At 34.7% G+C, this 27,491-nt stretch overlaps 1 protein-coding gene across 3 annotated transcripts in view; it reads right to left on the bottom strand.

Moving 5' to 3' along the window:
* The window catches only part of LOC124363228 (protein transport protein Sec31A), a 47,771-nt gene extending 20,786 nt beyond the window's left edge, over window positions 1–26,985 (bottom strand). For 2 of the 3 annotated variants that reach the window (XR_006922530.1, XM_046818395.1), the window contains exons 1-14: window positions 26,855–26,985; window positions 22,689–22,911; window positions 20,713–20,896; window positions 19,117–19,252; window positions 17,515–17,612; window positions 15,902–16,044; window positions 15,673–15,775; window positions 15,185–15,346; window positions 10,037–10,171; window positions 8,757–8,999; window positions 5,466–5,549; window positions 3,920–3,964; window positions 2,010–2,121; window positions 140–294 (exon numbers count right to left, since the gene is read on the bottom strand). Coding sequence is in view for 2 of the 3 variants with exons in the window: in XM_046818395.1 (XP_046674351.1) it covers window positions 140–294; window positions 2,010–2,121; window positions 3,920–3,964; window positions 5,466–5,549; window positions 8,757–8,999; window positions 10,037–10,171; window positions 15,185–15,346; window positions 15,673–15,775; window positions 15,902–16,044; window positions 17,515–17,612; window positions 19,117–19,252; window positions 20,713–20,896; window positions 22,689–22,891 (1,803 nt within the window). In the remaining variant the exon portion in view is untranslated. The remainder of the gene's footprint in view (window positions 1–139; window positions 295–2,009; window positions 2,122–3,919; window positions 3,965–5,465; window positions 5,550–8,756; window positions 9,000–10,036; window positions 10,172–15,184; window positions 15,347–15,672; window positions 15,776–15,901; window positions 16,045–17,514; window positions 17,613–19,116; window positions 19,253–20,712; window positions 20,897–22,688; window positions 22,912–26,854) is intronic. The other variant, XM_046818396.1, reaches the window with a different exon arrangement.
* Between the last annotated feature and the right edge of the window lie 506 nt (window positions 26,986–27,491).

Here is a 27,491-nt window from a genome sequence, read left to right as displayed (position 1 = left end):
GTAGCCTTAAGTAGATTCAAATGCAGAAAATCATTTCCTTTAAAATAAAAAAAGATTGATCTCAACCTGGAATTTCTGTAGTCACTGTTCCAAAGACATTATTACTTAACGAATATGACACTGACAGGTTGTTACTTGCCTGGAAGTACTTGTACTGTGTCCGTGCCAGCACGTCAGGACCTGCAATCTGGGCTAGGATTATGGCGTCTGTCATGCGGCTCTCCTGCACACATAGGTCCACCGCTAGCTCCAAATTGCCAGCCAATAATGCTCTGCAGATCACTCCTTCCTTGTCTGCAACAGTACAAAAGATATTCCAAGACTTGTTTCCAAATGTGGCAGAGGCTCTGGAATAAGTCTTTTTATTACACACTGAAGTACAACAAAAATTTAAAAAAATTTTATCTAATAAAATTCGGATATACACGACGGTCTTGAAGTTTAGAAAAAGAAATAGGAGTGAACATTAGGTCAGAGAAACAGTAGTACGATAATTAATACTAATAATTACAGTATTTAATAAAATTGTAATATACAATATTGAAAATTAAGTATTAAAAATTAATATAATAATAAAAGAATTATTGTAGGTCAGGGTGCCCTGAAAAAGTTGTTCTTTGTTACAAGTTCATTATTGACCTTCTAATCTAGGTGTGGAAGTAAGAACCAAAAACAAAATAAAGTATCTTAGAGTATGCATGGCAAAAGACATCAAGGGAAGAACTCACATCAAGAAAGTTTCAGATAAAGCTGAGAGCCCAGCACAATCTCTGTGCAGGCTAATGCCAAACTTAGGAGGACCAAGAGCCAGAAAGATAATTGGTTTGGTAGCGCAATCGATCATACTGTATGCAGAACCTGCATGGATTGGTGGAATGCAGTATGTACTGCAAAATTCTTGGCAGAACACAGAGATGGCTTACCTTACGAGTCTGCAGTGCATACCGAACAGTATAAGCTGAGGCAGCACAAGTCATTGCAGGAATTGTACCCATCGACCTACAAGCCGAAGAACGAAGTAGGAATTATAAGAACCAGAATAGGCAAGGAAATCAAGATGATCTTTTCAGCGCATGGCAGGAAAGATGGCGAAGGAATGCTGCAGGAAATGGCTCACTGGACACGAACTCTCATCAAGGACACAAGAAGTTGGACAGAGAGAAAGCATGGAGAAATTGACTTCTACATGACTCAGTTTTTAACTGGTCATGGTAGCTTTGGAAGCTATCTGAAGAGATTTCACCTGACAGATGACGATGGTTGCTGGTACTGTGGAGAGGTGGACTCAGCATACCACACTTTCTTTCTATGCCAACGATGGGAGGAAGAATGGGAGCTCTTGAACTTGACTTCAAATCATCAACTAGCCCCAGACTGTGTTGTGCTCCGTATGTTGAAAAATGAAGACATGTGGAATGCAACCAGAAGATTTGTACATGACATTCTTCACAAAAAGAAAAAGGATGAGGGGTGAGGGGAGGCCTATGAAAGCTGTGACAAGATGCCCGTCTAAGTTTACAGAGGCTAGACACTTCTAGGCTGAAGTAATACTTAAAGTGGTTCCAGCTTAGAAGAAGAAAGAAAAGAGGCCTTCAAGACTTGCTTCCAAATGTGGCAAAGACTCTGGAATAAGTCTTTGTAGTCTCAAAAGGACTATTACAATGGATATCACTAACTTGTTAAAAGATGTTGATGAATAAATATTTTACTTTGAGAAAGCAATGGAAAGTTAAGAAGTGTTTATTTACAACATGTAAATGACTTTCATTCTTTCCAACTGATCATTAACAAACAAGCAAAACCTATCTGCTAAGACACAAATATCATGCTACTAAACTTAAAAATTTGCCCATTTCAGACTCTAAAATGTTTTAATATGACCACTTTCATATTGATCTCATAAAGGATCTCTAGTGTACACAAAATCTTTTGTTCCATCTGATTGGCCATAGTAAAACTCGTCTATGAGTAGTTAGAGAAAGTACAAGATAATACTGACACAAACTTACCTTCACCTATTTTGATTTTAAATGGAGATTTGTTGTTATCGATGGAACTTTTCTCAGATCTTAATGAGTTGAACTCGTGTGAATTATTTTGCACAACACTGAATGATCCAGCCTGGAAAAGCAACAAATATCAAACTTTTAAAATTGACTGAATCAATTTAATTAAGATCTTATCATATTATACATTTATTTTTCTTTTTGAACAATAGGTTTCATCCATAAGGTAATGAGAATGGCACTGACTAAAATAGTTTGTAGGTTCGATCAATGCATACGGTTCAAAGTCTTCATTATAGTTTTTTAAGACAACGATTTACCACTCCCATTGCAAATTTCACGTTTCAAAAAGGACCCTTGAAGTCAATTGCCAATTCCTTTTTCAGAGGTTTTTTGACAGACTGTTCTGTGCCAGGAACAGCTTTGAAACTGTGGCCTGCTGGGATTCTTCTTGAGTTTTTGGAACAGGAAAACATTTTTCAGGTTCACTTGGTGGCTCTGGAGGGGGGGGGGTTTTGGGCTGTAGTGGTGTTATGGTACAGCTACCAGCTGTCGGTAATTACCAACTGTTTCCTTGATAACTCAGTGCAGGCGCACAAGGGCTTCATAGAAAACAGTGTGGAAGGTTCATCCTGAAGTATAAATTAGTCTGAGTCCAGAAAATTTTTCACTTGGTACTTTTTTATACTACTTGTTTAGTTCTTTTAAGACGAAGAAAACCTTTGTTATTTTTTCTGGTACATACTTGAAGTCACTACTTTTTTCTGAAGGTTATACTAAAGGAGACAAAGGTAAAAATAGTTTTATAAATACATTATAAGTGTGGCATTAAAAAAGATACGTATAATTTTCATCCCATTATTCAAAATAAAATGCTCCACAATATAACGTTATTTAAAAGTAATTAGGTTGGGTATTAAGTAAAATTATATATTACTTTGCTTTTTAGGTTTTTTCTGCTGTTAGCTTACTATAATGACAAAAAATAATTTTACTGTGGGAAACAAAATTTTTAAATTTCTTACTTTCTTTACCATAAGTAGATGTCTTTGTGTCTGTGTGATGTCTTTGTGTGATGTCTTGTCTATAATGACAAAAAATAATTTTACTGTGGGAAACAAAATTTTTAAATTTCTTACTTTCTTTACCATAAGTAGAAATCTTTACAACATGACCGTGTAAATATTTGTAGAAAGGTTATAAGATAGACAATCATGTTTAACGATGTTTCGTAACTTAAACATTAAAACAAAAAGCAGGCTACGTATAGTCCGCATCGTCTTCTTGGACAACAAACTCGTCCTAAAAGAGTTAAGTGCATCCAGGTCATTGAGTCTTCAAAAATATCCCATCAGTTCTTGAACTCATTGAACAATTCTGAAACTTCTTAACCAAGGAAAGCAACTTCTTAGAAACAGTTTGCTTAAAAATATGCAAAATTTAATCGTGAACCGCTGGTCCAACAAACATCTTTATTTTTGGATCATGACAATAAGTCTAAAACAGCTATTGTAACCTCTATGCATCACAGCTGAAATGCAATTTCCACCAAAACCACCGCAGGGGACATACCGAGGACCACTGGGCAAAACACGGCGGGTACCCTCATTACTTTACAGACAAACCTGTATATCCACCATTATGATACTTATAAATTACAGCTCAATTTTAATTATCTGAACATGCCCTTAAAGAAATGCGTAATTTTATTATGAACAATATTTTCTATTGACATGCACTATTCAGAGTTTATGGATAGCTTCATGCATAATTTTATTTAACCATACCTGCAAGTACAACATATATATAGTGTAAGAGTTGCTTCAGTGTGTTTGTTGAAATGAAAATAGTGTTAAGTAAATAGTGTGTAATAGTGTTTGTTAGTGTTAAGTGAAAAATAAATCAAAACTAACCAACGAAGAATCATTCATCAGTCTTCCTTCCTCATCAGATCCATCCTAAAAATGTAAAACATTATTGATATTATAATATTTAAAATGGTAGTAAAATAAATTAAATATAAGATTCCCTACTGTTTCATAAAAATACATTTATACGTGTGAATACGCAATGCTTGTATCTAAAAATATATACTCGATTGCATTCTATAGAATTTAAATTTTAAATTAATATTGCTCACTAGTGAATAAGATATAACTAAATTAGATAAATCTAAAAATATCAAACTAATTTTAATCATAAATTAGTCCTAAAACTGTTATAGTACTTATTGTTTCTGACTTTAATTTTCAGGTACTACAAGTCAGTTGTTCCTGATTATTCAGTAGATAAAACTACCCTGCCTGAACATTGGCATGAATGTCAATGACATCAAAATCATTCCTTTTATGATATTGATGATTTTTTAAATATGTACACTATCAGTTGAATAAGAATTGATGCTATCGCCTATGAACTTGACTGTTCCCAACACTCCTCATGAGAATCTAAACATAAATTGTGTTTCAAAATAGGATTTCAGGAATATTTTAACAGTTTTATGAAACGTAGAACAAGTGTAGATGCAACAGAAGTGTACTTTGAAGTTAGAAATCCACTGTACATATTTTCAGCAAATTTTAAGTCCAGAAACTTTTTAACCCTACCTTGAAGATAGCAATACAATAGGTTTAATTCTTGTGAAATACAATCGTGTACATAGAGAATTATCAGTCAAATAAACCTTAGATTATTTGCCAACAAATATTCTAAGAGCAATTGGAAAGATTTTAATCTGATACCCCTAGTAATGATCACGCATTTCCCCAAATTGATTAAAATTTTTGCGAGAGCTTTCAAAATCACAAATTTTATCGTCAGGTTACTCACAAATAAATAAATATTTACGTGTTTCAAAATAATAAATATTCACATAACATATAGTAAAGGATTTAGAAATATGGTTAGCCAGTATAAAATATTCAGATTTACATTTTAATTGTTCTTATAGATTGAGATGAGAGTATAATTAAATTTTTAATAAGTCCGGTTTCATTATTGACAAGTTTTTTTAATTCTCGTTTATGTAAAATATTTCCCAAGCATTCAAGTGTGTTGTAATTGTAATTTCTTTTAATAATCGTAAATTTTTATTAGGGATAATATGTCCACATTGACAAAATAAATTAATTTGTCCTCGCAAAAATAAAAATTAATATTGTACAGCTGAAACCTCAACCTGTATCGACAAGAGCGGAGTTCTGCTCCAGGCTCGGTGGAGCACTGTGAGGCCACAATGTCACACGAGGTTATTCCTCAAGTTGTGTTGAGTGTTTTTTTTCTTTGCCCTCAAACTTAGTTAAAAACGTTTGAAAGATATAAAACAAAATTAATTACTGCATATCTAAGCGGTAAAAATTGTAGTACTTCTTACAGCTGATTTGAGTACAATATTGTACCTTGGTGTAATACATCAAGTTACGTACAGTTTAAACATTTATAAAAGACTAGCACTGGTACCTGTGATAATACTGAAAAATCCTCGGCCAACCCGTCGATATCGCCTAGCTTCGCATTCACTGGCTGGCCGATGTATTTGTCAAGCTGAAAAAATGTTAAAGCATTAAATGACTTTCTTGTTAAAAACAATTATTTAGATGCTCTAAAAATATTCAAATCTCACTACTTACCTCTATAATAGATATAACAAACTGTATTTATGAACTGGCAATTTTACTGAGTAACCATCTACGTAAATAATTACTCATGCTCCTTTTTAATGTATTACAGAGTGATATAGGTTTCAGTGACACATTGGAGGTTTACAATAACCTGAGTATTTGAACACTGAGTATCTCCTGAAGCAGAATGCAAATACCACAAAAATGGGCTTAACATCATGTAATCAATATATATATAGAAACATTAGACAAAACTATTTTTATTACAGTATTATTATTACAGAATGTAAATTAAGAAAAAGTAAAGTAAGAAGTATAAACACATGATACTATTTTACAATATTGTTTCTCAAAAAAAAAATTGTTCAAGTCACCTGGATAAGTAATAATAAAAATAATAATTTATACAATATACAATACAAATTATAATTTATTTAGAAAGTTCTAGAACATACTGAACTCATTATAAACAAATAAAACTACATCATAAACCAAATAAAATTGTACAAACACTGAGTGAGTAAGGACAGGTGTAATGGTGGCAGGATTACTCGCTATGAGCACACAGAATAACCCAAATAAACAGCTGTTACTGATCAATACTCAACACATGTTGGAATTCCTCGTTAACAGACAGCAGTAGACAGCAAAAATTATTTGCACTGCCATCTGTATAAATTTTGAGAACTACTATGCCATCTAGGATTTTAAAACGTAATTTTTGGCATACTCGCTTCGAGCGTTAAATAGATTATTATGCTTGCAAATTGTGTTCAAAAGATTAACACTTGCCACAGCATAAATAAAAACTCACCAATAATTAACCATTTTTCAATAAACAAACACACATCTTGAGAAAAGGTCTCTCAAATTAATCACAACTATTACGACTATGCGGGAAATTCAAATCAATATAGTTCAATTAACTTTATTACATTAATAAAAAACAATAATGTATCCAAAAACTTTCTATAAAGCTGTCCCTGAGTAAACTGAGTCCACTTAAAAAATTATAATAGTTTTCTGTTTTTCTTCATTGCAATGCATTTGAAACTTAACCCAATGCACTCAAAGGCAGTATTTATAATTTGTCCTTGGAGCTCATATGTCTAGCTGTACTGGCCAATATATAATACGTCCATAGCTCGTAAGGCCAGCACCACTGGCCACTAAACATAGCAGTAATTTTCTAATATTCTCTTTGTTTTATAATAAATGGTGAGTGCTGAAACCTATCGAGCATCTTTTTTTAAAAGTAATTTTAGGTCAAGCAGTACATTTTAAATTATCCTGTAATTCTTTTCTTTACATAGACTGTGCAAATAAGAACGAATACGAATAACGCGTAGTGGGTCTATACACTGAAGTGATAGAAACTAGAACATTTTACTAGAAGACATGTCCCAACTATTCTTGACTGCACATAGGTGTGTATTTACAAGTTTTATTTTCTTTTTTAAATGTAAAGACTGAAAAAAATGTAAAATAGTTCATGTCTGAGTATAAAGTTCCTACTTTATAACATTTTATTTACACATCTTTCTTAACAATATACGTATAAGAGTTAAATTCCCCAAATATGCGTTTATATTTGTATTAGAAACAATTGATTAAAAATACATTAAAAATTATTTTTCATTTCTTCTTTAAACATGTTGAATTAACACGTTCGCTACCACCATGTTAAGAAAAGGCGTATACCTACAGACCAGCCGGCTCAAATATGAGCCGCATGGTTTCTTCCCGTGCACCGGCGTCCCAAATATGCGCCGCTCGGGGCACCTCAAATAGACTGACGTCCCATATTTGCGCCGCTGTTTGCATGCCACTATTATTGCCATGAAAAATCACTGGTCTATTTTATAGGCTTGATACTTTTGTATTGGTCTATGGGGATGTCTGGTTCACATGTGGGACGCTTGGTCTCTGGTTATCTTAAAAATTACGTCCTATCATGGCCTATCATGCCAACTTGTTATAACCAGTGGCACAATAATTAGACTATGAATATGTGAGCACTTAAATATAATGTAGCGTGGAAAATTCTGAATATAAGTGTAAATTTAATAACTTATTTAATAAATGTTCACTTATTTTGTTAAATAGTTATGACATATGGGTTAACAGTCATGTATTATGTCTTGTAGAGTTAAAAGAACCCCATTTATGTTTTTGTACCTTAAAATAAAATAAAGTTTATTTCTACTCTATTTTTTTATATTCAACTTTTTTAATTTCTAACATTAAAATTCTTGTAGGCCTATAGCCTAATAAGATATGTATGATAATACATTCAATGAACTTGTATTTATGACTCTGTTGTTTGAGCTTTTGTACCATGAATTAAAATACTATCATAATAAGATATGCATGTTTGATTGAAACTTACCCTAAAACCTACAGTAATTGAGCAAATAAATAGTGGCTCATATATGGGACGCTTGGTCTATGTTAAGATTTTGATGCTATAGACCGAACGTCCCACATATGCGCCGCCGTAAAAATTACGCAAATCAGCAATATATCAAATAAGAACAGTACAGACGTACATTTTAGGTTATTTTGTTGAATTATAGCTCAATTCGACAATATTTTATCCTTGGTCTATGGTTAGTCTCACACCAATTATTCTCGGTCTGTGTAGAACAACCACATTTTGTAACGTTGGTCTGTTACGGTGACCCGGGCGGCGCAAATATGCGCCGCCTGGTAGCGAACGTGTTAACTATGCAAATAACACAGAAGATATTGAAAAATAATTCTGATCTGGAGAGGCAAACAACGAATATGGCCGCCGAACTGTCAATGAAAGTAGCGCAGCCATCTGTACTGGGCGTACGAGTTGCAAGGGTAAATTACGGCAAAACTAACGTGAGCTGTCCGCAACCTTGGTGTGGCCAGTGCTGCTGGCCTTTGGAGCACAAAGGGTTAAATTAAGATATGTTGTAGATGGAGCTTATATTGGTACTGATAACTTACTTACATTAAAACATTAAACCAATATTTTACACTTTTATTATTTTGTGAGGCCTTTCGATATCAAAGATATCTTCTTCAGACACATCACAATGTAAGTAAATTAAGATGTGACGAAATAATTAGTTACTATACTGAGTAGGTAGAGAGTTACCTCCAGCTGATCCTGCGTGAAGCCCAGCAGTGTTCGCATGGCGAGGCGACTGTCAGGCTCCAGACTCGCGGCCACGAAGGTCCACACCGGGTCGCTCTTGCTGTGACACACCTCTCTCAGCTGACCGGAGGCGAGCAGCTGCTGTAGCCGTTGTGAGCGCTCCACCAGACTCGGTTCTGTCACCACCTGTGACACACTCACGGCCTGACTGTCGCTGGAGAACGTCACCAGCTTGCCACCAAACTGAAACAGTAACGTACGTGTGATCGCCTGCCCAACTGAGCTGTTTAAGCAAGAAATAGAATGGCTATGTTGTTATTGCTACTTTCTCTGCCTATATATTGTATTATTTTGGGTCAAGATTCCTGAGAACTGCTAGCAGTTCCTCATTAAAGCAGGAACATAAACAAAGAGGTAACAAAAGGACCTGCCTGACTGTTATATGATTAATCAGTCAATATATAAGTTCACATAAACTATGTGGATAAAAATCTAGTAAAGGTGTGCTAAGCCATTCCATACACTTAACTCTTGATAGGAGGTTCCAGCCAACAGAGCCGCTGTAATGAAATGCCATATTCATTTTGTTACGTCTCGTTACGTTGCGTACGTCTGTTGAATTGCAATGTGGTTAAGTTAAAAGACATACCAATCGGTAATCGGTGGTCAAAATTCTAACAGTTTTTAAAAACAATAGAATTAAAATATTTTTACAACATAGAACATTTATTTGGTTTTCATAAGATTCAATACTACAAACAATATCAAAATACAGTATGCTAAAAATATTAATTTAGTTTGAATAATATCGTAATTAAATGTTAATAGCACCATAAACAATAAAAATATAACACTTTTTTACACTAGAGATGTAAATTATGGATGAATAAAAACATTGTTAAAAATTTAAAAAGTTAAATAGAATAGAAATGAAGTACTCAGACTTAACAGAATTGGGGAAGAGTAAAAATCACGGGATAAAAAATATAGCCAGCCTAGCCAAGTTGCAACGTATAGTGTAGCAGTTATCTTATTTTTCCTGTACTACTACCAATCAGTCTGGAATCCGTTACCATGGCAGGCATTCGTTACAAAGCTCATGTTGTCGCAACAGTTCCAGGGCCATCTTTTAATTTTTCATTTGGTTCTATAGTTCTTCCACTTATGGAGCTGTGAAGAGGCAGTTCCAGTGGCCACAATCCATCTCTACATTTTAGAAATTTGCTCAATCTCCGAATGCTTCAGTTACACTTGTTACATGACATAGAAGGTTCACTTACACCAAAAGAGGCTCCAGATGGTCGTTTGAGCCACTTGGGAGCCTTGCGCAGCTCCACGGCGAGAGGAGCGTGTTGGGGCGGCTGTACTACAGGAGCCTCTGCGTACTGCTCCATGCCAGGAAACGAGTCAGCTATCTGCATTAGGCAACACTTTACATTACAATCATGTTTATTGGATACAGAATCATATACATAATCATCACACAATTTGATAGAACTGCCAGTTAGCCCTAACAGCGTTCTTAATTCAAGTGCTTGGTATTATGTGTATATTAATAAATTATTAATGACATTTAGAAATTGAAATTAATTCTTACAACTAAAATATATAATGTTATGTTTAGTTAATTTCTTTGTATTCTAACCTAATACCACAAGAGCATAACTGTTTAAACTTTTAAATAAGAAACCTGTCACATGAAGAGAATTACAAGGACTATCCAGAAAGTAAGTTACATTTTGATCTACAGCTGATAGGGATGAGACATTTTTATCTACAGCTGATAGGGATGGGACATTTTGATCTACAGCTGATAGGGATGAGACATTTTGATCTACAGCTGATAGGGATGGGACATTTTGATCTACAGCTGATAGGGATGAGACATTTTGATCTACAGCTGATAGGGATGGGACATTTTGATCTATAGCTGATAGAGATGAGACATTTTGATCTACAGCTGATAGGGATGAGACATTTTGATCTACAGCTGATAGGGATGAGACATTTTGATCTACAGCTGATAGGGATGAGACATTTTGATCTACAGCTGATAGGGATGAGACATTTTGATCTACAGCTGATAGGGATGAGACATTTTGATCTACAGCTGATAGGGATGGGACATTTTGATCTACAGCTGATAGAGATGAGACATTTTGATCTACAGCTGATAGAGATGAGACATTTTGATCTACAGCTGATAGGGATGGGACATTTTGATCTATAGCTGATAGGGATGGGACATTTTGATGTCAGGGCGTCAGGACGTTTCTCCATTTAGTAGCTATCCAGCCGTGTTAGTGAAAGGTTACTGTCGCTCCTTGTTGTTTTACAATAGCAGTTTAAAACGAATGACGCAATTGAAAATCCCCAAGTTGTGAAGTACGGTTGGTAATACGGTTTAAGTTGGCTAAGCACAATAAACAAATTGAGATTTATTGCCAACCCTGTGAAGTTTATGGGAACGATGTGATTACTGAAGATGGGAGTGCGTCAGTTGTGCATTAGGTTTAAAAATGACTGAACTAATGTGCATGATGACAAACGAAGTGCGAGGCCAAGCATTGTGACTGATGAAATTGTCATTTAAGTCGGTGAAAAGATTAAAGAAGACCGCCGATTCACAATTACAGAATTCTCACTAAGTTTTCCTCAAATTTCAAGGAGATTGTTACAAGAAATTGTTACACAAAAGTTAGGTTACCGTAACTTTTGTGCAAGCTGGGTACCTAAAATCAGAAACCCATAAAAATCGGCGTATAAACGCTTCATTTAAATTTTTGTACACTTAGAAATGCTCCAACGACCTCAAGAGCTATACCGGCGGTAGCGTAGCTACTGGTAGGGGCCTCCCTTGCCGGACAGGTCTTCGTGAGGTAGGAGCCAGACTAAGAGAGATACCCTGGTCCTCCAGGTTGGGGGTTGAGTGTTGGGCTGACGACCCGCCTCATAAAAAATTGTTGTTACGAATCACCAACAAAGAGTAGAAACTGGACGGAATAAAACGGATAAAGACCCGGCTTTGCTTTAAACAATTACGATTTGGTACATGGAATGTAAGAAACACTGGCAGCACCAGGGGCGAGTGACATACTAGCAGAAGAATTGCACAAGTATAACATGGATGTTGTGGCACTTCAGGAGACCTGGTGGGCCCCTGGCAGGGGAGAATTAACACCAAAGATTAATTTCATTTATTATAGTGGCTGTGAAGATGACAGATACCACGGTGGTGTGGGTGTTGCTGTAAACAAGAGAATTTCGGAGGCTGTGATACATTATGAAGCAATTAATAATAGATTGTGCAATATTAGGTTAAGGGGAAAATTTAGTAACATATCTCTAGTCAGCTTTTACGCGCCAACTGAAGAAGCAGAAGAGGAAGAAAAAGATAACTTCTATGGTCTTCTGGACGAACTGGTGGTAGGTTACCAAGTTTTGATATGAAGATTATTTTAGGGGACGCAAATGCCAAAGTAGGAAGAGAAGAAGTCTGGAGACCTGCTATTGGAAAAGAGAGCCTACACCAAGAATCAAACGACAATGGAACCAGACTGGCAAGTTTTGCAATTGCAAATGAATATAAAATAGTTAGCACGATGTTCCCAAGAAAAGATATACACAAATATACATGGACATCACCTGGTGGAACAACAAAAAAACCAAATTGACCACGTGATCACAGACCAAAGGCACAAAAGTAGTATAACTGATGTTCGAAGCATTAGGGGGGCGGAATGTGGAACTGACCACTCATTAGTTTTAGCCAAAGTGTGTCAGCGAATAGCAATCCAGAGAAGAAAGGAAGTAAGGCAAGAAAGAAGAATAGAAGTAGGTAGACTTGAGCTTAAGAATATTGCTGATGAATTCAAACTGAAACTGGAGAATAGATTTAAGGCCCTGGAAGACATAGAGAACAATGAAACTGTAGATGCCAAATGGTCTAAATTTTAAGGAAGTAGTTCTGAACACAGCAGAAAAAGGTATGTGGTAGTAGGAAAAAGAGAAACAAAAAACCATGGTTTGATCAGGAATGCGAGCAAGCTCTGAAAGACGAGTTAAAAGGAAAATAACGTGGATGAATAGTAAACAGGGTAGAGGATAGAGAAAGCTATAATGAAGCAAATAGGGAGGCAAACAAGTTGCTGAGGCGCGGAAAAAAAGACTGTATCTGCATAGATTGCTTGACAAGGCTGAGGAAGATAATACAGCAAATAACGCAAAAGGACTTCTACAGGAAAATAAGATTCTTCAAAAGAGGTTTTTACTCCATACCCATATGGGGTAAAAAACAGAAATGGAGAGTTGGTGACAGAAAAGTACAAAAGTTATAGAAAGATGGAGAGAGTACTTTTGCGAGCTACTAAATGTAGAGGACCAAACTAGGGACGAAGAGCAAGTTGGTGAATACTATCATGTTCAACCAAAATATAGAACCACCAACCATAGAAGAAGTAAAGGATGCAGTCAAAGCGCTAAAGACCAACAAAGCTCCTGGGAAGGATGAAATAACAGCAGAATTCTTGAAGAAAGGAGGAGAAATAATAGTGGAAAATCTATGGAATCTAATACTTTGTATTTGGGAGAAAGAAGAAATGCCAGCTGAATGGCAAGAAGCAATAATAATACCTATACACAAGAAGGGGTGAAAAAGAAGAGTGTGGGTAACTACAGAGGCATCTCACTACTCAGCATCCCATATAAAGTTTTATCCAAAATTGTTTTAAACCGACTTGAACATTATAAAAATGAAATAATCAGGGAAGAACAGGCAGGGTTCATAAAGGGCAGATCAACCACAAATCAGATTTTTCATTTTCAAAGAAATATTAGCTAAATACTGGGAATATAATAAAGAATTTTTTTGCCATATTTATTGACTTTCAAAAAGCATACGATAGCAATAATCAGAAAGGAGTTGTGGACACAACTAGATAAATTTGGCATCCCGAGAAAATTAATAAACTTAGTTAAGATGAGTGTCACAGAGTCAAGAGGCTCAGTAAGAATTAATGGTCGGGACTGTGTACCTTTTGGGATAAACTCAGGAGTCAGACAAGGAGATGGTCTTTCTCCAATCTTATTTAATATTGCCATAGAAGAAGCACTTCAGAGTGTAAGCAGAGAGGGATTTAGGGGTGGAAGTTGGAGCTAAACTAAACATCCTAGCTTTTGCAGATGATGTTGTAATATTGCAGAAAATGTAGATGATTTGAGGTCACTAACTAGACTATTTTTGAGTGAGGCAGAGAAGTGGGGGTTGGAAGACGAATGATGCAAAAAACTAAATATATGCACTTTAGAAGGAATCAAAATCAAAGAGGAGGACCCCTACAAATTGATGGGCATGTTTTTCGAACAAGTGGAGAACTTTAAGTACCTTGGGGTCACAATATTAAATAAAAAACACAGATGAACCAGAGATACAAAATAGGATCAACTCAGCAAATAGATGTGTATATGCATGCAATAGGATACTTTCAACCAAATCTCTCTCTCACAAAACTAAAAACTAGAATATACAAAACAATTATATGTCCAGTGCTTTTGTACGGAATCCGAAACGTGGTGGCTAAATAAGAAGGATGAGAAAAAGCTTCTAGTTTTCGAGAATAGAATTTTACGTAAAATTTATGGGGCCATCATATGAACAAGGGGTATGGAGAAGAAAACATAATAGAGAAATCAGGGGAGCTCTACAATAGTACGGATGTAATAGGAGAAAATAAAGTGCAGAAGACTCCGTTGGGCAGGCCATGTTTTGAGAAGAGAAGAGGAATGCAAACTGAGGAGGGTAATGTACGGTAACCCAGAAGGAAGACGACCCGTGGGAGACCGAAAGTGAGATGGTGGAACCCAGGTGAAGGCTGATATGGAGAAGGTGGGCGCTTCAGAGGAAGATGCAGAGGACCGTTCAAGATGGAGGGCTTTGTTGGTGCGGCTAAATATCACCTCCGATATAAATGGCCCTGGGAGTAAGTAAGTACAAATGGGATGGTGACTTGTTGTTTGTTTGAATCATTACAGGAGACGAGACTTAAGTAAAACACGTGAATTGCGAAACCAAATTACAGTCTATGGAGTGGGGCAGGTGGTCGTCTATGATGACGACATGGAACTGCGGGAGGGTGTGACTACCTGGTTGAAGTCTCATGTGGCAAAATTTTATAAAGCTAGAAATTCAAAACGAGTTCACCGCTATGATAAGTATCTAATTTGTATAATGACTATGTTGAAAAATTGTATTTTAGTGACACTTTCAAATATAAACAATAAATTTTTTTTCTTTTACTTTGTTTTTTGCTTATATCAAAATGTAATCTACTATCTGGATTGTCCTTTTTTTTCTTACTATTAGGAGTCCTCTAACAGCTTGTTCAGACAATGCAATTCCTCTGACTGTTGGTTGGTGTGGAAACACTAACCTTATTGCTAGTCTGCATTTGCTGCTGCCCACCGACCAGGGAGAAGACACTGGCGTGGCCATCAAAGCTGCTGGTGGCCACCAGAGACGGGTTGCGAGGACACCAGTTCACCTCAAAATTCCACTGGTTGCTGGTTTCCATCTCGCACACCATCTCGCCTCCCTGCAACATTGTCCAATTTAAGCTGCTTCAGCACAAAAACAAAACTGCAAAAATATAGTATATTTTACATAAAAATAACACAAGTTAACAAAAATCATCAGTATATAAAACGTACATAGGTTTAACAATAGAAAACCTAACGTAACCTAACATAACATAACGTAACCTAACATAACCTAACCATAATAATAAATTAATACTATTATGGGAAATTACTTTAAACTAAAAGTTCAATAAAATCGGAGCCAACTAACTTAACTTTATACCGACTAAATCTGAAGATCATTGCTTTGTTTGTTTGTTTGGTAAAAGAGAAAAGAACAAACCGACTGAGATGAGTTGGGGTTCCAAAACAGGATGCGGCTGTCCTTGCCACAGCTGACCAGCAACTCAGGGTCCTGAGCACACCAAGCTATGGACAGCACGCCTCTGTAACACATCCATCTCATTGTTACAGCTGAACAATAACACCAGGAGCAGAGAAAAGTAATCAAATTAGTGTTCCAATAAAAATAACACATTGTGACAGTAACATCGATTAAATAATGGTCTTACTTGTGATGGCCCTCCATGGTCTTGATAGGTGTTGTCGCAAAACGCAGGTCCCACAGCTGAATAACTGGATTAGAATCTTCTTCTGAGGCCAAGCAGAGTTGTGTTGCGACGTCCGGGTGCCAAGCCACTACTTTCCATCGCACCTTATCGATCAAAATAAAAACCATTAATTTCAACACCATTGGGCACACATCTTCAAGAATTTTTTCTTGTCCTTAAACACAAACAGTGCAATTGACAAAGTCATAGACTAATAATTATTTTGTTCATATTTACAAGCAATTACAATTATATATTGTTTAACAGACAATATAATCACAGATTAACAATTGAATGAGATTAAAAAATAGCAATGGCCTAATTAAAATATATTATAAACTTTGTTCTATAGATAACACATTTAGAAAAGACAACAATGTGATTTTAAATTAAAATACTAATACTAAAATAAAATTTACAATAACAACAAAGACATATAATAGCTATTAAACTGAGGCAAACACACATAATTAAAAAATTCAAATGTTAAAAAATATACTAATATCACAGGCCAAAAATTTACTACTTCTGGTTTTTTTCTAATCTTACTAATGCTATGTCAAGAAGATGGTTTTTCCAAGTAAAATAATCATGAGTTTGTTTTCTTGTAGGAAGAGTATTTAAAGATCCAAACCTGTATGTTTACTGCTGCATCGATCATGCAGCAATAAACATACAGGTTTGGAAGTGTCATTATTTTTAATTCTTTGAAAATTGATAAACTTGGCTCTCTACCAGAAACACTGTTGATTTTTACAGAAACATAACTCTTATCTTGTACAGTAAAGAGTTAATTAAACTAAAAAAACAAATGTTTACGAACCTACGCAAACCATCTCAGCACCATATTATGGGGGTAAAAATGCACACTTTTTAATAGCAAAGTTAACATTAAAAAAAACAAGAAAAAATCAATATTTTACTTGGAGTATTAGCATTCCACTGATAGGGGCCCTAGAATTTCAAGCTTAATTTCATTCAAACATTTTCTCATGGCAAATAATTAAGACACAAAATTTGATAATGTTTGTAAACAGTTACAAATTTAAAAAAGAATAATTATTGCGTTTTAATATAAACTTCCTGCAAAATTATCTCGGAGTGTATGAAATATTTTCTTAAGCCAAAGTTTTTACTTGAAATATATACATATTCCTGGAATTAAAATTTTATTATTTTTCACAGATTTTTTTTTGTTACTATAATTGAAATAAGATCTTTCGAGGGTAATTTGGCAAAAAATAAAACAGAAAGAAAACATTTGCACTCCCTGTATTTATGTCTTATTTAAACTTCAAAATGCTTCTGAAAGGTTCTTCACAAGTTTGGAAACAACATTTTTAAGACTAATTTCCAATAAAATAAATAAGGATATTTCCTCTGAAAACAATAAAATTTACAGATTCATAGGTTTTTATTCAAATCTAACTAAAACAATGCTTGAAAAAGATCCGTTCACTACTTTAAATTATTATAACCGTGCAGTGACGATTGGTCTGTAATTAAACACACTCTGAATAATACTCTTAAATGAAAATCTGTAAAAAAACTAATGGTATTAAAATTAAACCTACCCTTGAATTGCTGTCGCTGAGTTTGATTATTGGTTCATTTTTCCTTAAGTCCCACACCACACATCTGGTTGAAAAGGCTGAAGCTAGTATATGCTGAACTAAAAATAAAATAAGCATAGTAAGGAAACAATCATTGTAAAAGAAATAATATAAGTACAGTATTTTACTTATTAACCCTCCGAGCGCTTTTCGTCGTGGCCACGACTAATTAAAACCTATTATGACGGCCAGAGTCGTGCCCGCGACTATATAACAGCGCTTTGTATTATATTCATATTAAAATGGAAGCAAAATAGTCAAATTCTATATCATTTGAAAGATAAAGATTTGTTACAGTGCATATAATCGCGACAATGCATAATTGTGGAGGCAGTGCATTACGTCATACTTTGTTTTGACGATATGTTACAACTGCGTACTGCTAACAGCTGACTGCGGTGTTGCGTGATTTTACAAACATGGATCGTGATACTTTGGAACATTCTAGTGAAATTCGGGATGTTTTAGATGAATATGTATCTTGTGAAAACTATACAAGTGACAATGAAGCTCCTGATATACCTTCAGACATTTCACTTCGTGATTTTTTAAGTGGCAATGGAAAAAAGTACGAACCAGACCCTAATGAATTTTCAAGCTAGGGCCAAATTACACCAGTGCACAGTTTGCTAAAGCAAAAAAAAAAGACAGAAGCAGATTTTGGTGCCCTGGCTGTAATACAGGTGTGTACAGGGAATGTTTCCACTTACTTATTAAATTTGGAATAATATGGCTATTTTGAAACTGTGTTTTTGTGTACATAGTGAAATCTTGAGTAGTGGATGTTAGGACATGACAAAATTTTGAAACTTTTTTTACTTCGGAGGGCTACATATCTAAACAGACAGAGGTTAAATACAATACTGTAATACTTCTTTTATTCCTTATTGTGTTGTGAATAGATTGATATATAACATGAACAATTTAATTACAAAATTGTATTTTATACGGTTTTTTAAAATGAGAACTGTAAAAACACCAAAAAAGCTGTGGCACTAAGGGAGTGGGTATGTGGCACTCGGAGGGTTAAATTCTTACTTAAACTATCACAAATAGCCTACAGTATCTACACAATAAACCGCAGTAGTATCAGTATTTGCAGGATTTTGTAATATGTTAAACATTATATAATAATCACAATAATGATATAACAAAATAACACTCATCTTTCCCACAATGTAAAACAAAACTTTAGTCAAAACTCATACACTTCACATTAATACCATCAAACATGTCTACAAATCAATGAATGAACACATAGTGAAAACAAAATGGTTTATATATATTTTTTGATTAATAATGTAGACGTTCTAATATCAAATATATATACTACACAATTGAATATATAAAATATAAGCTCTTATATACAGAATAATCTTTTATTTTTTTATTTAGTGCGTTTCTCAACTAGTAATTTTCAAAGTTAAGAACATAATTTGTACACTGTACTTATCATGGTTGCTCATATACTACATCAATAACTACATATCTTTTACTGGCCTTTGCTAGTATTTCCACTCAAACTGAAATGTATTACAAGTCACTTCAAGCAACTCAACTAACCTTGCTTATTCCATGCCAACCAAACAACTTCTTCAGCAGGCTGAGACTTTGCTCCTGGCGTCATTGGAGTCTTTACGTTGTTTAAGTCCCAAATGAATATCTCGCTTTCTGATGCTCCTGTAGATAGCAAATTCGTCTGTAAACATAATAACAATAATTAGTAGCAGCCACTAAGAGTATTAATTTAAGAAAACCTCATACAAAAATAACAATGAATTTAGGTACAATATACGAGGACTATCCAGAAAGTAGATAACATTGCCCTCTGTAGGGGCTGGACTATCGGGGTCATTTTGATGTCACAGCGTTTCTCTGTTCAGCGGCTCCTTGTTGTTTTACAATTAAAATGTGTGACGCAATTGAAAATCCTGCAAGTTGTGAAGTGCAGCCATATGGATTTTATTGGCTAAGCACAATAAACCAATTGAGATTTATTGCCTAATTTGTGAAGTTTATGGGAACAATGTGATTACTGAAGGTGGAGTGTGTCAGTGGTGCATTAGATTTAAAAATGACCGAACTAATTGTGCACGATGACAAACGAAGTGGATGGCCAAGCACTGTAACCGATGAAATTGTCTCTAAAGTCGATGAGAAGATTAAAGAAGACTGCAGATTCACAATAACAGAACTCTCTCTTAATTTTCCTCAAATTTCAAAGAAATTGTTACACAGAAGTTAGGTTACCATAAATTTTGCGCAAGATGGGTACCAAAAATCCTAACAGAAACCCATAAAAATCTACGTATGGTTGCTTCATTAAAATATTTGTATACTTTCAAAAAATATGGTGACTCGTTGCTCGTTTGAATAATTGTAGGAGATGAGACTAGGGTAAAATACGTGAATTACGAAACCAAATTTCTGTCTATTCAAGGGGAGCACATAGTTGTCTGTGATGAGTGGAACTGCGGGAGGGTTGAAGTCTCTCGTGGCAAAATTTTATAATGTGCAGTTTTAAAACGAGTTCACTGCTATGATAAGTGCCTAAATTTGTATGGTGACTATGTTGAAAAATAGTATTTTAGTATTACTTTCAAACGTATATAATAGAATCTTTTTCTTTATACTTTGTTATTGAAACAATCTACTTTCTAGACAGCCGTTGTAACCTTTCAATACGAGAATTATAAAAAGAAATATATAAACCTTATTCGGGCAATGATCTTTGGTTAGAATCATGATACTCAGTTAGGTTGATTGAGAATTATAAAAAGAAATATATAAACCTTATTCGGGCAATGATCTTTGGTTAGAATCATGATACTCAGTTAGGTTGATTCCCAGATTTAGCTAATTTTCCGAAAACTGATGGACTGGAAACACGTTTCTTGGAATCAATATCACGAAGACAATGAGTGGTATTGTAGTTAATAGAAATAGAGTAAGGATACATTACGTGAAACAAACAATTGGTGTTACAGATCCACATTCTTGAGTATTTACTGAACTTTTATATATCACAATCAATAATTTTTGTATAGGCTCACACTTTGTTAAGACAAAATAAATTAATACAGTTGATTTAGATTAATATTTCATTCATGATCAAATCACAAATCAAAATTAAGTTCATGACAAACACTACCGAATTACCTGGAAAGGGTTGAAATCCACAGCTTTGACATGGCCGGTGTGTCTTTCAGGAGCACAGAGCAGTCCGTCGTCCCCGGCCAACACTCGGGAGGCATTGTACATCTGGAGACGTCCATTGTCACAGCCGCCCACAATAACACCATTCCCTCCGGCACCAGTCGCTCCCCACACCAGCTTATGGAACCTACCAGTCCATTTGTCTTTTTACTGTTATTACATTGGAAATTCGAATAAAACTAACTGTTTCTTACAAAAATTCAACTGCTTTTATTTATTTTTAAAACTGCCAACAAAATTATTGAATAAAATAAATGCACAAAGGAAACAGGATGAAAGAAACCAGTAAATGTTCTGCAGTAAGTGTGGGGGTGCCCACATTTTATGCTTTGTTCTAGGGTATAAATCGTTAAAGTAAATTTGCGTGAAGATAAACGAAAATGTTGAAAACAGATCCAGAGAAGGTGTTACGCAGAACCCTATTTTTGGAGGTGTCTCTCTTTGTCATACTAGCAACAATATGGTCTATTCACAATTTAATCTATTTATATGTCACGAATGTGATTTAAGTACGAAATACCAGATTTTATTTTATTTTGTCTATCATATATACAAAGTTTCAGACAAGTAAGATCCCACACCACTAAACAATTTTTTGTAAGAACTAAAATAATAATAATATAAAAAAGTCTGCTCGCTGAAACAAGAAAATTCCATGCAAGTGATCGTGCAGATGAAAAATATAACTTTATTGTCGTTAAGTAAGAGACAAATTATTTCAGTATTTCATCACTTTCATGGCATGCAAATCAGGTGAGCAAGCTATACTCCAGACTGAGAGTCAATGGCATACAGAAAGTCATCTTTATGAAATAATATATTTGGCTTACAGTGTTCCCATTGTACTTAAAGCTACCATGCGATAAGCAGTGTGCAATATAAACCATAATAAAATCAAGAGGTGTTCTATGGTCGTTTGCTTTCTCTTTAATGAGAAGTATTCAATGACCACAACAATTTTCAATCACTAATCTTTTATACAGGCTATATATTAGGGTTACTACAAGAAAAATTGTAGGTGAACCTACAACAATATTAACCCTAAGAAGTGTTCTTTTCTTTGTATATTACTTTTTTGTTGAATCACTAAATTGGTTCTCATTGGGATGAAAAAAATTGCAATAAGAAAACAAACAAGCACTACATTCATAAAATGCAGAGATATGAGAAGTAGGAAATTAGTTACGAGTACAAATAAAGTACTGTGGGTTACATGCATCAAATTTGTTGACCTATTCCTTCAAAAATTAAGATTGATGACCTATGTTTTATGCCATTAAGCGACTGTACTGATGACCACCTTGGTTTTAGACCCGTAGGAACTCCGGTCTTTTATATAGGTCATTTAAAAGATGTGATCAATATGCATACAAAAGCTTTTTCGGTTTTTATATTTTTATTGGTTTCATTACTCTACTGTTTAAATTTTTTTTAATTATTACAAGAAAAACTAAAAAGCATTTGATGTTTTTAAAATATATAATCATATCTTGGTGTTTTACAAATGAAAGGCAAGTACTGGTCCAATAATAATTTACAATCAAGAGGCAGATGCAGGTCCCTTCCCCTCTTTCCCCCTCCACCAACCACACAACCCTCGGACCAACATGTGCCGCTTAATTGTACAATGTATAAAAAGGAAAAACTAAAAAGCATTTAATGTGTAATATATAATCATATCTTTAAAATAAGTCATCTATGACAATTCTACAACAAAAAAACAAGAGCACAAGAGTGTTATAAATTTAACATTGTTCTCATAGGGTAAAACTAAAGGTAGTCCATCCCAACTGTTTTTAAAAAATACAAAGAGGCATAGAAATAAAATTTATCTCAATGATTAATATTGGCACAATATGGAAAAGTCTATTTAAATTTACTACATTGCTTCCCTTAGTTGGAATATGGGTAATGATTACCTGTTCTGGCTTTGGATACTAGATTTCAACTCCATATCCAAGCCAGGTTCACTCAGGTTTATGTCGTAGATCTCCAGGGCAGCAGAGGTGCTGAATGACGCATCCAGTTGCTGAGCTGCGGTCCCCGCAGCCAACATCACGGGCACCTGATAGGCCGGTGACCATGCTAGGTTCACGGTTTTGTCCAATTCTTTTACTTTCATTTTGGTGCAGTTGGGAACTCCTGCACAGACAGACTTTAATGAGACAAATGAACTAGTATAATTAACTGCAATAAAATGAGAGTTAAATTCTAGGTCATCTCACTAAATATTGTACATGTCTACAGCATTGAATGAATCAATGATGGCTTTATTTGCCAAATGAAATATTCAAACTCTTTGATTACAATGTATTTTGGACACTTATTCTGAGAGTTGCCAGATATATCCATCAGACAGGAACTGGGTGCAGGTATAAGGCGTGTTCAAAAAGTACTGAACTTTCCTTTTTCTCATTTAACACCTTCACTGCTGCTCTACACTGAGTGAGACTGAGCAGACTCAAACTGTCCCTGCGCCTTAGTGCACTTGGCACACTAAACACATTAAACCAATGAAGTGTGGGAGATGTCCTTCGGTGAAAATACAGAGGGGACAGTCATGCACAGTTGTGCAGTGTTTCCTGCCAGCACAAAAACGCCAACTGCTGGTGATCAGCCTAAGAGTGGGAAAGTGTAGTTAGTGCTTATGTGCTATCATTAAGTAACAAAATTACAAACATTTTGAGCAGTGACACCATCAAATTTTGCCAAAAGCTAGGTGAGATGCAAAGCAGGCTTTTGGGGACAATGCTAAGAGCAACTCACAAGTAAAGGAGTGGTAAAACTGCTTTAAAGTTGGCCACACATGCGACGACAGTGAACCACTGAACCAGACTCTAAAAAATAGAGGAGAGTATTGTCACAGTCTGAAAATTAGCAAACAAAACAGGGATCACATTATTTTGACCATGGATTTGAACGTGAGGAGAGTATCTGCAAAACTTGCTCTGAAATTGTTAATAATGACATGACAAACAATATAAATGATATTTTGTTTAACAATGTGATCAAAAGGTGACACAGATATACGTTTATGTGTATGACCCAGATAACAAGATACTTGTCATGTGAGATAAAAATTACAGAGTAGCAGCCAAGTCAAGATAACGTTGACCATTTCCTTCGACTCTCATGAAGTGGTACATCATGAGTACACATCACAAGATCAATCCATTACTGAGAGAAAACTACCTGGAAGTTCTTCGTTGCCTTTGTGATGCTGTACAATGCAAATGATCCTGTGGTCAGCAAAGCCAACTCCACCACCATGATCTGATTCAGTTTTTTGTCCAAACACAACACGCCTTTGGTTACCCAGGCTCCCTACTTCTTACAGTGCTCCCTGTAACTTTTGGTTTATTTTAAAACTGAAAATGCCTCTGAGAGGAACCGGATTTTAATCAAAAGAAAACTAAATGCAGAACAGTAACTGAAAAGGATCCATTTTAGAGGTGTTTCCATCAATGGTAGGAGCACTGAAAGAAGTAGAATAAAGGAGATTTTGTTGAAGGAGGAAAAGAGTACTATAATTCCAAATCAATATATTATGTATTTTTGTTTTTTTATAAAAAGTTTAATACTTTATAAAAACTTCTCATGCATTTAACAAGCCTATATAAGAATACCAACAACACAATTGTAAAAATCTTTAAAAAATAAATGAAAGGTTTAGTGAGTAACTTGTAGTTTACTAAATTTGTCCTAGAGTCTTGAAACTTGGTTCATAGGTTTGGACCAAAGGATAAATCCTATTAAGGTGAAAAGGATAAAGAACAATCTGTCTGTCTGACCGTCTGATATTTTATAAAAAAAGTCCTATGGACTTGAAACTTGGTACATGGGTTCCTCTTGGTCCAATGATAAACACTATTGATTTTGGAGTGAAAAGGTCAAAGGGAAGTCTGTCTGTATGTCCAGCTGCCCATCTGTATGACAACTTTTGATAGAAAGAACGTAGAGACTTAAAACTTTTGTACAGTTTTCTCTTGCTATACTTTTGAGATATAAAGGTCAAAGGTCTATCTACCTATTTGTATCAAATTATTTACAGAAAGGTAGAGACTTTAAACTTGGAAACTTGGGTTCACTTTGTCATTACAGGATAAATCTTATTGATTATATGGTCAAAGGGCAGTCCATCTGTGTCTCACTGGCAGTTGGTGCGATAATATTTTTATACAAAGTAACTTGTAACTTGAAATATAGGTTCCTTTTGGTCAAAGTATGAACCCTATTGATTTTGAGGTCAAAAGGTTAGAGGGTCAATAACTTTTAATGGAAAAGTCTTGGACACTTGAAACTCTGAACATACGTTCCTCTTGATCCACGAAAGAGCTCTATTGATTTTAAGGTTAAAAAGTAAAAAGGTTAGTTTGTCCGTGCGCTCCTCATTCATAATCTTCTAATCGATTAATCTCTTGTATCGGTTTATTTCTCTCACATTTCAATCAGGCCTAAAATATTTGAATAACAGAATAATTAGTCTCCTTAAATTATTATATTGTCTCAGGTTAGACCCAGATAACAATTAGCAAGCAAAACTGCCTTTCTAAACTAAGAATTCAAAAAGATTCCCTGAGGCGATAATTTGAGTTACTAATCAGTAACATGTATGGTAGCAGACATTAGATGACACTGAACAAGTCAAATAGTTCAAAACTGTAGTACCCTAAAACTAATCATAGATACTGTCAAGACACTAGATGCTTCACCCGACTGCCACCAGGTTTTCAAAGGTCAATGAGGTGGCCAAAGTAGAGATGGGCTAAATTAGTACATACATGTAACTGTTACTTCTGATACCGTTACTCAGCGATACTGAGTACAAATACTGGATACTTGAAATCAGTATTTCCATACTGTTCACGCTTTAAATGCTAGATACTCTAAGTCAGTATTTCTTATTTGTAACATTTAATATACTGAGTATTTTCCCTAATAAACACACAGTTTTGTAAATGCTTTGATGTAATTAATAGTATTCAATAGTATTCAAAAGTTTGTGCAAGTATGTAAAAAATATATAAACCTAATTTATTATTATCATAAAGTTTATACTTTTTGAGATGTAATAAAGGTGAATTGTACGATAAATTTAAACTCTACTTCTTTGAATATAGTCCAATGGGCTGTTACATTAGGTAGTTTTTAAGGTCATGACAATAAAAATCTATTTTATAAGTAGTTTTAATTTTCTTTGGTGCATTGTGAAACAGCAATATTTTTCAGTTGGGGCTTTATGATCGCAGTATTTATACTGTATTTGTCAGCCTCAAGTCAGTATATCAGTATTCGGTATTAGTAAGGATATATGAGTACTTTAGGAGTAGTAAAGTAATCGGTACGAGAAAATACCTGTATCTTGTAACCATACAGAGTACTAGATACAAAGTATCCATCATCAGTAGTTTTGGTTCTCAGTAACCGTTACAGATACTGGAGAAAAGTAACCATTACAAAGTACTGATTACTGAAATACTGTCTCATCTCTAGACCAGAGTGCAGACAGTAGTAAGGGAGTCATTGTTCCAGGTATTCTATGTATATTTTCTTCCTAAATTTAGCTGATTTGCCTGTCCACTTTTACAGCTACCTTGCATCACACAAAGTAGACTGTTAGCCAAGAAATCCACCTCTTTTGCTATACTGTTGCACAGAGCATTTGAAATCATAGCAGATTGTGTTAACGCTAAATGAATATATTTATTAAATTTTGAAAAGTGAGTCTGAAAATTTTACATCATAAAACAGTACAAACTTATTAAGTTGTGATACACTGATAGACTTTTAGGGAGTTTTCAATGGGCATCTAAAGGGTGGAAAGTTTTATTTTCAAAAAGAAGTTTAGGAAAAATTAAAGTCTAAATAAAATTGCCAACAACGTAGCGATAAAAAAAATTAAAACAAGTACCAAGCTTTTCGTAAATAATATTTTAATCTAAAATATTAATCGGCAAAAAATAACCTAACCTAGTAAATAAACCAGGGTATGTGAATTATGAAACGTAATATAAGTACAAGTTTAAAATAGCTTAGAATTAAAAATAATAATTAATTAAAATTAATGCTATGGAAAACTAATTACCTTTAATTAATATCCTTATTGATAAAAAAGAACATAAACACTGCGCCCCGACAAAATGCCACTGCTTACACGTATGTCAAAGCAACAGTATCTTCCAACGTGGCCATGAGTGAAAAATCAGCTGATGTCAGTGTTATGTCACTAGATAAACAGAAACCAGTACCCTAAAACTACTTTATATATGCGACAAATTTCTGCAAATAGTTAAACACATTTAAATCCAAACACATTATCCAAAACAAGTGTGATTTGGAAAGAAATTAAAATTCCAGACATTGGATATTTATTGAAGGATGAAATATTTGAATGTTGCATGGTTGAAATAAAAAATATTTTTTCTCGAAAAACAGTCTATAATTATTAGTGGTGGGCTTGTACAGAAAATCCCATAACAAAAAATGAACCAGAATTCTTAAAAAGTATGGAAGTTTTATTGGAACATGTAGACAAAAGATATAAGGCACATTTTTAATAGCGGGGGATATAAACATTGATATGATGGGACAATCCAACAGTGCATTGAAACTGAACAACTTGTTAGTTTCTAATGGAATGTGCTCTTTAGTAAAATTTCCAACTAGAATTACGGAGTCATCAGCCACAACTATAGACAACATTTTCACCAAACATTAATATG

This window comes from Homalodisca vitripennis, chromosome 5 (genome assembly GCF_021130785.1).
Source record: "Homalodisca vitripennis isolate AUS2020 chromosome 5, UT_GWSS_2.1, whole genome shotgun sequence".
Taxonomy (NCBI): domain Eukaryota; kingdom Metazoa; phylum Arthropoda; class Insecta; order Hemiptera; family Cicadellidae; genus Homalodisca; species Homalodisca vitripennis.
Note: the sequence above shows the minus strand (reverse complement) of the source record. Positions and strands in the feature narration are given on the sequence as shown.